This window comes from Piliocolobus tephrosceles, chromosome 4 (assembly GCF_002776525.5).
Source record: "Piliocolobus tephrosceles isolate RC106 chromosome 4, ASM277652v3, whole genome shotgun sequence".
NCBI classification, from domain to species: Eukaryota; Metazoa; Chordata; class Mammalia; order Primates; family Cercopithecidae; genus Piliocolobus; species Piliocolobus tephrosceles.
This window is the reverse complement of record NC_045437.1, coordinates 131,440,356-131,452,392: the sequence shown is the minus strand read 5'-3', so window position 1 is coordinate 131,452,392 and position 12,037 is coordinate 131,440,356. Positions and strand designations below refer to the sequence as shown.

Sequence of the window (12,037 nt, the reverse complement as noted above, 5' to 3'; positions counted from 1 at the left end):
TTCAGAAATGTATACTTTTTTAAAATAAAGAGCTCCCCAAACACCTCTGAAGCAGAGCTAGGTTTGCTAACAGTGGGTGTAGAAGATTTCAAAGAAATGGTCCTTTTCAATCAAAGAGTTTTGCCATCTACAGGGCAATTCTAACAAGGATCACCACGTAAGTCCAACTAAATTAAAAACAGAACCTCCTAAGAACAAAATTCAAAAAAAGCATTTTATAATGACAACAAACCACAGAAACAAAACATAATTATCTTCAAATTTAAATTTATTAAGACATTCAGCTATGTCTGTCAGTCTACATCCAAATTTGCTACTAAAAATAAAATAAAGTCACATCCCACATTAGGAATACCGAGGTCTGAAAAACACTTTTTGAGCCAAGCCTATTGTATAAATAAATGACTAGTTTCTTTTCATATCAAAATTCCCATAAAAAATTACATTCCCCCCTCCCCAGTTCTACCTGTAGCCATGATGAATGTAAAAATTTAAATATGACACATCCTTGTCAAAGAAAAGGTGCAAAGTCTATTAACAGCTTTAAAAGTGGCATTTGCAGAGTGTGATCATACAGTTATGTACTCATTCCCAAGGTGCAAATATTGCCATAATTTAACACTGTTTTGATTCAGTTGCAAGAATTAAACATCACACAGGATTGAAAAGTACACCCAGGGCCTCTATCAGTGCCCTAAAGCCCTTCCCACTTTGGTCTCCTTCACTAAAGCGGACTCCAAAGTGTTCATTAGAGTTTTAGTTTACTTCACACAGCCAGCGAAGTATACAACATATTAACAAAAGTTTCATATACATCAAAATATTGAAGACTCCGTCATAAAGTTCAAGAGTCTCAGATTACATGAATGCACCCGCAAGGCCCAAGTGCCCACCCACCCCTTCCCTAAAGCACATACAAAGTATGAGCGTGCTTCAATCTTTGAATACAATCAATGCTTCTTCATCTTTGATTTCATTTCAGTGCTGTACAAGACTCAATCATCACCTGACTGAGTTCCAATTAACTGAGGAGAAAGGGGGTAGAGGAGAGGGCTGGTCGCTATTCAGAGTTGATGATGAGATTGATCTGTCCCACGGAGAGTGAAAGTTCAGTTCCACTTCTGCCTGCTTCTTCCCATGCTGTCTTCATGCTCTTTATCCTCACTTCCTTAGTCCTTTCAACACTCAAATCTGATTTTATTTCTCTCTCACACGTATCAGGGGCAGTTTCTGAAGTTGCTGAGGTTGAATTTTCTTCACAAACCTCTATAAAACATCAGCATAGAACATAGAAATACATTTTGATTAGCATACATTGCAAAATTTCTCCCACAATGTCAGGGGATGAAAGCAGGTGGTCCCCAGTGAGAGGACTTCCTGGATTAGATCCTTGGAATGTCAGTTTCCTGCCTGATCATCTCATTTTCATTCCTCAAATCAGAGCATGAATTCCATCTTGAGTTAACTTCTCCTCCAGAGTATCAAAGCATCATTCCTGCTTCTTTTCCTCTAGGATGATTCAACAGGATGTGCTTCATCTTTTGCACTGTGAGGATATTCTCTGGGGTCAAAAACCCCTTCCTGGTTATCTGGTTGTCTGGCGATGCGCTCATTATTGTCCCTAGAACCTTCCTGTATCCTGGTCCCTGGAGTATGCTCTTGGCCTGGGGGTTCAGTACCTTCCTGAAACATGACGTTTTGCTCAGCTCCAGCATGAGGCTGCAGAACTGGCTCAGTTCCTAATCCTGGAAGCTGGGAGGAGTTTTTCAGGTGGCAGTGGCACAGAGGGCAGGTCTCCTGGACATACAGCCATTTCTTAAGACACCCTGCATGGAAAAAATGACTGCAAGGCGTGATCACAGCAGATTTCATGTCCTAGAAGAGGGGGAAATAGATACCTTATAAATGTCCGTTTTCTAGAATCTTTGATGCTATCCCCAAAGTTCTGGTTCTAATATTTCTTTCCCACAATAGAAAATTTGTAACATAGATCTTAGCATAAAACTTACTTTATGTATCAGTAATAATCCTGCTGCCACCACAGATCCCCCTTATACAAATAATGCAAGAACCACTGGCTAAGTACTTTCTAAAAGTGAAGGAAAAACCAAAAATGAGGAAGAAGCTACCTTTATAACTGGGTTTTGCCTTAATATGAAATGCAAGTGTTACACAACTGTTGCAGTATGATTACTGGGTCTCCACTGGTATGACAAGAGTATAATTACAACCTCAGAAAATCTGATGAAGACAGGACTTTTTCTACAGTTTTGCTTCAACACAGCTGAACACATTACTCTATGATGAAATTATTGGCAAGGAGACAAAATCAGCCATATAATACCAGGGTATTGGCAAGGAAGTGGCAATCTCTCATTAGGGACAATGCATATACCCAGTTTCCAAGATCTGGTCTATATAAGGCAGTGTTTCTCAACTTGCATAAGAATCACTTGTTAACACATAGTCTTGGGCCACCCAAGACCTACTGAAGTGGAATATATCACGATGTACAACAAGTCACCTATGTGACTTTTATACACTCACATTTGATAACCGCTAGAACAAGGAGTGGTGTACTTTGCATTGATATTTCTTGCATAAGATATATATGAAGAGGGAAGCCTGGAGACATGAAGTTATAAAGACATACATTTGGCAAATCAATCATTAATTTGTTTAAAGTCCCAAAACAAGGAGGTGTGGATATCCCAGAAATTCCTTGCCAAGAACTGGTAACACCTGGGAGTCAACTTTTAAGCAGAAAGCCATCCAAGGAAAAGCAGCCAGCTGGGAAGCTAAGCAGTTGTACTCTCATTTTCCGTATGATATCAGCAGGTAGTTCTAGCACCTCAAAAAAAGTGATGTGACAACAGGAAATACAAACAGGACTCTTGAATCCCCGAGATGGAATATTCAGACATCAGCTGCTGAAGCTGAGGTGCTCCGACTCTGTTTTGATGTGCTTTGTCCTGAGTACAATGAGGCTACCTAGCACAAAAGAGCTAGGGTTCACTTTAATAATAAACACAACTAAGAGAATGGCTACTCTGAAGGGAGGCTGGAACCCTCTATTACTCCTCAGTCCCCTCAAATGCAAAAACAACCTGGAAACCATTGTTTAGCTAGGATCAAAAAGTATGTTCCAATCACAATAAAAAATTAGTAGTTGTATTTTACTATTAGAAAAAAATTCTTAAATACGCACAAATTTAAATATGCACAAATACATACATCCCCCATCTAAACTACAAAAGCAATCCTGAAGAAAGAATATCCCCTGTATACTGATGACACTGTCTATAGTTTTAGTCTACCAGCCTACACTCTTAGAGAGTGATTTTAAAAATGGGACATAGTTTCTGCTGTCGGTCATCATCTCACATAGTTTCTGCTGTTGGCCATTATCTCTGTCCATATTTCCAACAGTGCAGCCTCTTGCATGGGTGACTGATGATTAAACTCTAGATCTTTTTGTTGTTGTTTTATTTCCGAAGTGATTTAAGTACTACCTTTAATTTGTAATAGAAGGCAATCATCAGGCTCTTTATGGTGCATGTGCCAAAGACTGTAAGTAGGCCAACTTCAATTGTACATCAGTTGGCACTTTGCCACATCCACCCACTTCCACCAAATGTTTGTACCCTCCAATACTCAGCAACCCACAGGTGAGCACATATTCTCTCTACCTATGTTAGATACATGAATAGTTCTTCCCCACTCTGGGAATACCAGAGGGAAAAGAGTCAGAATTTTGGCACACCACTTTTCAGGAGTTGCTGACCCCTCGTTGATAGTCTATTCGATAGTCCGTGTGAGTGTGTATTCAGGAGTAAATATAAAATGCACCTAACCTGTTTTTCCTTTATTTATGGGTGAGCAATAATGTTGAAAACAACAATACATTAGAACCCAAGGGACTAAATTTAAAACTTAATTTAGAAATAAAATGGAAATATTTTGTCAGGTCTTTAATACTTGAGGTCCACTTTTTTTTTAATCCAGAAGATAATTCTGCCTAGAAATTTAAGTTGAATTTGGTTAATATGGTTACAGTCCCAAGGGATACACTATATGACTTACCCAAACAGATTCTTATTGAAGGAGTTACCTGATAACAGATGGCACAAATATCATTGTGTTTCTCAAGCTGCTCTTTTGTAGCAATGGGTAATGATTTAATCTTATTCACAGCATCCCTGCGGAGAAGAAAGCTCTTCCACCCCAGCTGGGCCCGAAGCCACACGTTATAGTAGGAATGAATGAAGATGATCATTGAGCCCATCACTGTCCATTCTCCAAAGATGGTCTCTGAGACGCCATAGGCCACCACACAGAGGGCCACAAGAAACTCCAGCAGGCGGTAAGTGCCATTCACATAGTAAATGACATCATCCATGTTTTCCACTGGCTCTTTTCTGAATTCCTCAACCATAAATAAGACATAAATAAAAAGTGTTCCCAGAACCTGAAAAAACAATGTACGTATCTTGAAATATGATAAGAGACTTTTTTCATAGGCTTTAAACAATAACACATTCCTGGTGTTTTTAAGATGCAATATTTCAAATCTACAGAAGAGTATCCAGGTAAAAAAAACATTTTAAATAAATAAAAAATCAACTCTAAAGAGAAGACACTGATGTAACTAAAATGTGGGTGATCTTAGTAATCCAAGCATAGATAACAAAAAGCCACACCGTCAGACATGACTTTCCTAAAATGATTCTGATGAGTAATCAATTTTCTGATTCATCTTTTTCCCTTATTCCTTAGGTCACCAAAACTCATCAACTCCATCTTAATTTTCCTCATACCATAGTCATTCCTGTTCACAACTCTCAAAGAACTTTTACTTCTACAAAAAACAATGAATAACTCTTCACTGTCAGTGTTACATTTTCTTTTACTTCTTAACTTAGGTAGCAAAGATCTTCCTTTAAGTTACAATAAGCTTATTATTTCTAGGGCAATATTTTGTGTGTGCATGTCTGCGAAACATGTATCATGTCTGTATATGTGTAATACACACACATCAGATACATATATATTTATATACATCATGAAACTATTGGTATTTTTTAGTGGAACTTAATTTAAAAAAACACACTCCAAATAAGCTCTGACACAAGCTCTAAAAATGTTTATTGTTTTAGTTACTTATCAATTTAAGATTTACGTGACATCTCTGTATCATACCATTTTGAAAAAGAGAAACTGAAAGGCTTAATTACCTTCATAAAAAATACAGTGACATCAATAGGTTTATCTAATATTTTAATAACCTGCCATCTACCTCCTGTGCTCAAATAAATATAATGTGTTCTAGTAAAGAGAGAGAGAGAGAAGTTATCACCTCAATAGTACACTTATCATCATTCACCTTGAAAAAATTTAATTCCTTTTCTGGGAGCAAAAATAACAAAATCAGTTATTATACAGAGTCAATTAATCATAGGCTTACCTGAAGAGAGGTAAGGATGCTGCTGGAAATAATGATAAGAAGCCAAAAATCCATGTGGAAAAACTGGCAAATCATATAAGCCATATAAGCAGGGAATACCAATAAAAATAAACAAAGGCTTACAGCACGGAAGTGTTTCCACAAGCTCCTGGAGAAAGAAAAAATTATTCTTTTTAAGTGCCTGCCACCTAGTAGCACAACCACTCACATCAGCAGCTAACATCTCTGGTGCCATGATTAAATTTCACAAATTCCTCACTGAACACCCTTCTCCATGCCAGTCACTGCACTAGAGTTCAGGCCATGTCACAAAGGCTTGGCATGTCAAAGTCACCACACTCAGTCAACTGCAAAGTACCACTGATTTTCTTTTGTTCCTCAATAGTTTGCTTTCAATTGCTACTCCTAGCAATTTCAAATTACTTGAGGCTTTTGTAGCGTTAAACCTTAACAATTTTAATAATTTATCCTGGTTAAGACGGGGGGAGTATTAGAATAATTTGTGGTCTTTTTCATAACATATGTTATTTTTCAAATAACATAAATCTTATGACACCCTCTCCCCACTCATTCCACTTGTGATGAGAATCTCTGCTATAGTGAGTGCAGTGTCACTAACAGGAATGACTCTCCAATGAGCAAGTACATTCACCCTCACATCTGTTGTGGTCAGGGGAAGTGGGAGACGTGACTGAGAGCAACTGTATTGTACGATCTACTAGCTGGTTTTCCTCCCTCCTCCAGTCCTGATCTATCCAGGACACTGTCAGCCAGACTAATCTTCCTAAAGCTCTACTATCATAATATTTTCAACACTGTCTCTAAATTTTTGAGTCTGGCATTTGAGGTCCTCCACTCCCAATTTTTCCATCCAAGCTTGTCAAATTTGTTCCTCATAAACCGAGCTGGTTAACTAACTGCCCTCTCAGCAAAACACAAGCACTCTTATATCCCACTTGAAATTCCTCCATCGTGCTCTCCATCCATTTCTTTAAACCCTTTAGGCTAGTTCAAGCTAAACAAATTTGGCTTTCAATTGAAATAGTTTAAAGCTCATGGCTACAAAAAAAATTAAGCTGTTTTAATTAAATATCAACATCTGTGATATGTTCTCAAATCCAGGTAAAGCATCTCAAAGAGACACAAATAACATAAATCATCTTTCCTACCTTTAATTATAATATAGGCAGGAAGTAAAAATTACCACACAAGGTCAAATGCTATACAGTGTGGTCCTAACATAATCAGTAGTTCAGAGAAGACAGTTAATTATTATGGTGAAAATTAAAGCTGCATACTTTGGATAGTGTTTTACATTTTTTCTTGCCAAAAACTAACAATAATAATAATAATAATCAGAAATTAAGGAACAAATGTAAACTTGTCAGTAGCTTTACTTTCAGATTCAGCAATTTTAACTTTTTAAAGAAAGGCAGGCAAGAAGGATCATCATAGTAGCTGTACTGTGTTAGATGATGAATTATAGCTCTAATAGGGCAATCTGCCTTAAAATCTTAAATATATTTTTTTAAAATCAAGCCAGCTATGATTCATTTATATAAAATATGTACATATTTATAAACACACACACATATATTTAAGCACACACACGAATGTACATACGTTATGTCAAGAGTTTTACATTTATGTCTAATTTTAATACAGGTGGATATATACACACATACATATACATAGACACACATATATGTCCTTATCTAAATAGTTAAAATAAAATCAAATTTCAAATAAAATATAAAAAGAATAAGGGAAAATTACATTGAAACCTTGAGAAATAGGTTAAGCGCTATAAAATGACAACCCATTTCCTAAAATGTTTGCCTTTTGAAAATTTGCTATATAATTTGAATAAGCAGACTATAGTTCTAATATTCCTTATTAAAAACTGCAATAACATTTACAGATAAATTAACCAATTGTTTCTATGGCTAAAGCTAACTCACACACCCTCCCCTAAGCTAAACATGGAAATTACCTATAGTTCAAGCAACTCCAAAGACATATTTATGAAGATTTTCCCCTTAATAATTATTTCATTAATAATAAAGATAATTGTTTCATGGACTATCAGTATCATCTCTTAATTGTCCTCTAACTTGAGAATTAGGATGCTTTTCCTTTCCTTTTTTAATCCCCAGTACACGGAATTGAATTCATCACAATCCTTGACTGACGATGTACTATGATCATTGGTCTCTGCATGTCCTTCCTTTTATTTAGTCAGTAATCTAATTAACTATTGTAAATAATGTAACAAGCATTTATGAACCCACTTCCCACATACAGGTGAAGGCCTGGACAATAAGCCACATCTAACCACAGGGGCAGGCCTGCCTATATGTACCATGTCCTCGCTCGCCCCTCCGCCCCACGAAACCACCATCTTGAATCCTGTGTGCTTCATTCTCTTGCCTGCTTCCCTTTTTATAGTTTAGTTTTATCTATACGTATTCCTAAGTATTACACATTTTAAAGTTTTGTTTTTAATATAAAAATAATATCCTACATTGTCATTTTTTTGGATTTACTTTTTTACCTCGTGCTGCTATGATCATTCATACTGTTTTGTGGGTCACTATTTTTAACATAGCACTGTGACTATTATCACATGTTATCATCTACTTTCTTGTTGCATTGGCGTCTGGGTTGTTCCCAGGCTTCTGGTGAGGTGAACTGTTCTACGAACATTCTTCTACATGTCTCCTACTGTATACGTGCAAGAGTCTTTGAATATATACCTATAAGGAGATCATGCCAAACTCTCTTCCAAAGTGACTACACCACTTTACACTCTCATCAGTACCTGGGATATCCTGTAGAGCTGCAACTTCCCCCATCATAGGTACTGGTAGATTTTTCCCTCCCCTTTCTCTCTCCTTCTTCCATTTGACTGCGTGTAAGAAAGTATCTCGCTGTGGCCTTCACAATTCCTTTGTCATGAATGATGCTGAACTTCTCTTCATGTTTGCCTGTCTTCTCTTTTCCTAAATGCCTCATCATGTTTTGTGTCCATTTCTCTTACTGATGTGTAGGAGCGATTCTTGATAAGGAGTACACACTAGAAATATTTTATTCCAGTTTGTAATGACCATTTCTAACTTATCTTTAGGTTTAAAAATTGCTATTAATTCGAATATTAATAGTTAAATGTATTAATCTTTTCTTTCATAGTTATAGTCAATTTCGGTCTTCCATAGTCAGTTCTGTCAGTTTAAGAAATCTTTTCCTACTCAAACATCCAAAATACACTAATCTCAGTGGAATTTTAACTTTCTGTTTTTGACATTTAAGTCCCTAACATACTGGAGTTATTTTGTTTGTAGTGCGAGATAGGAATCCAGTGTTTTTCTAGCTTCATTATAGACTGGCACCTGTCTCCACTCATCGGCATGCCATTTCTGTCATATACCAGAGTTCCACCCATATATGGGTCAGTCTGGGGTCTCTATTCCACTGGTCTACCTTAAGCCAACATTACAAATGCCTCGTAATATCTCCTGCTATGAGTGAAATACTTTATTTTTCTCAAATTGCCTGATTTATTTCAATACTGGGATTACAATGGCTTCACAGAGTGAATTGGGAGGTATTCCTCTTATAGTTTGAAAGTATTTGTTTTAAATAATCTGCCAAGTGTGGTGGTGTGCACATGTGTCCCAGCTCCACAGAAGGCTGAGACAGGAGCACTGCTTGAGCCCAGGAGTCCAGCCTGGGCAACACAGCGAGATTCCATCTCTAAAAATAAATAAGTAAATAAAATAGGGATAACTGTTCCTTGAAATTTGGTAGAACTTGCCTGTAATATCATCTGGCTCAAGAAGTTTGCCAACTGCTTTAATTTATTTAACTGTTACAGAACTATTCAACTTTTTAGTTCTTGAGGCAGTTGTGGTAAGTGGCATTTTTCTCTTAACTTTATTTCATTTGTTTTAAAAAGTACTAGCATGTAGCTGGCGGTTATTCTCTTACTACTGTAGGCAATGGTGGGAGGGAAGAACAGAACAGAACAGTTCATGTCTGCTTTTCCTCCCACAGCCAAGGGGGCAGCCTCTCCTGCCTCAGGTTAATGCAGCTGCAGCCAGAAGGAATAACATAGACACCAATTCGAAGTACCCCAAATCCACATACAACACTTCTCAGGTTGCTCCTTTCTCTCTACATCTCCTCTGCATCTAATTTTGGAGAAAGCCAGTAGTGAGGATAGTTCAGTATCCTGGGAAGACCCACAACAGCATCTACTGATACTTACAGTAGTGGAAAAACATCATTTTTCTCTTTTCCAAATATTAGTTTTATCAATATATACTAATTAGTGTGATTAATAACAAATGATATTGACAGAGATGACAAAATACTAATTATACTTAGGTCAAAGAAATCTACTTTTCAGATCTACTAAGTGGCTATTTAATTGCACTCACCCTTGAGTTCAACATTTTAAATGCCTCAGTTGAGAAAACTTAAACTTCATAAACAAATGTGAAATAACTACAATCAATGATGATGATTAAGAAGATCTAAAACATGTCTAAGAGTCTGAGCTTATTTAAATTGATTTTTCAGCCATCCTACCACTTGAGAAAATTTTATTGAATGTTTGGCGGTGTGTGTTATGGGGATACAAAGATGAATTGGATGTACTATAATTCAAATGTTAATTTGGAATGTTTTAGAAACCAGCTGATACAATTCTACCTCCCAAGATATTAGCAGTTCCCTCACTCATAAAAGGCTACCAAAGAAGCAATAAATGCAGATGTATTTCTATAATCAATAATCAGAATGTGGATAGAGCACTAGAAAAAAACAGTGACACTGAATTTTCAGAAATTCCTTATAGAATTTCCTTGTATAAACTACAATAAAAAGACTGTATCTTTAAGGAACTAAATAACAGTTTGGCTTTTATCCCTCACAAAAATTTCTGGATACCTCAATTATCCTGATTTAATCGTTATACAATGTATACAGCTCTCAAAACATCACATGTACCTCAAAAATATATACTACTACTATGTATCAATAAAATATACAGAGTTTAAAATTTTACTGTAATGCAAGATGTACATGAATCCAACTATTAATTTCATTGGGTCCTATAAGTTGTCAAGAATCCCTATAATCCAGTCAGTTGAAACTGTCTAAAACTCTATCAAATGAGGCTGTTTTTCCATAAATGTCTATTTTATGATTACCTGAGAGCCTCTATTTTCCTCTCCTTCATTTGCATTTCACTTGATGCTTTCTCTCCTTTAATTTACACAGAATAAAATTACATATTATTTGTTACATTTATTATGCTAGACTAAATTTTATGCTCTATATTCTTAATTTTAAAACTGGACAAATATAAAAAGTATTAAATTCATCTGAAGCAGCAAAAGTTAACTTATAATTACATGGCCTTTGATGTGATTTTTCACTAAAAAATCTTGAGAGAAGAAACAACAGTCAAATAAGTCAAACATCTCATACAGGAAAAATAAAAACATCAACTTGTTGAATTAACCTAAGCTAATACCAATTACCCATATCCATTTTTCTGTCTCTAAATATTCCCTAAATATTTAGACAACAAATGCATGTAAAAAATATTACATGAGTTAATTTAAAGAATATTAAGAGGCCTCTTACTTGTCTCTAGATGCTCCCAGTGCCAAAACAATAGGATCTGCAATTTCTAACATGGACTGTAGGATAGAAGCTACAACAATGAAAAGGATAATACTGAGCAGGAATGCCCGATGAACAACCTGTAGTTCTATCAGCCCAGTTTGCACTGCCAGGATTAACAGCGTTACTCCTTCTGTCATACCCCTAAAAAAAGCATACATTTTCAGAAAACATAAAATAATCTGAATCTCATTTAATTCAAAGAGAAAAATAATCCAAAGTCTTAGACTCTTGTTACATATTTTTAAATCTATTCTGACTTAATTCAGACTAAAAACCTGATCAGTATATTAACTTTATAACATTAATGAAATAGTCATATATATCACTACACGTGCAAAGGCATAATAGCTATTATTTTACCACACAATGAGGGCAAAAATAATAACTTCTAAGACAAATAGAAATTTTCCAACCCGACTTTGTTAATAAGCCAGATATTAATATCAAAACTATACAGAAATCAGATTTTAACAGGGTTAAACTTCAAATGGGAGAAAGCAAGCTTCTGAAAATCTCTTAAAGAAATCTAGGAAAGGAAGGTGTCCAACATTCATAATGTATTAATACATACAATAAAAATACATCTTTCTTTAACATGGAAATGTATTTTTTCATAGTACTTTAACCCAAATGTTGCAACCATTAAAAACAAACTCTCCAATTCCATTTCTTCTAAAATTCATCAGCCAAAGAAATTCATCATTACTTCCTTGAGTTATCTATAGCATTTACATTTCTAGATGTATTCAAGGAAAGTACTTACCGATTCATGGCAGGATCATTCATGAAAGCTCGATAACCCTGCAAGTAAAACTTGCAGAGTGTGAGAACACCCAAGGCAACAAAAGAAACTGTGAAGACTAAACCCAAAAGAGAGTA

The 12,037-nt window shown here is 35.8% G+C and overlaps 1 protein-coding gene across 1 annotated transcript in view; it reads right to left on the bottom strand.

Moving 5' to 3' along the window:
* Positions 1-250: 250 nt before the first annotated feature.
* RNF145 (ring finger protein 145) overlaps positions 251-12,037 on the bottom strand; it is a 106,907-nt gene continuing 95,120 nt past the window's right edge. The window contains exons 9-13 of the mRNA XM_031935487.1: positions 11,922-12,037; positions 11,117-11,299; positions 5,465-5,612; positions 4,112-4,468; positions 251-1,875 (exon numbers count right to left, since the gene is read on the bottom strand). The exon at positions 11,922-12,037 is cut by the window's right edge and continues 1 nt beyond it. Coding sequence (XP_031791347.1) covers positions 1,510-1,875; positions 4,112-4,468; positions 5,465-5,612; positions 11,117-11,299; positions 11,922-12,037 — 1,170 coding nt within the window. The 3' untranslated portion in view covers positions 251-1,509. The remainder of the gene's footprint in view (positions 1,876-4,111; positions 4,469-5,464; positions 5,613-11,116; positions 11,300-11,921) is intronic.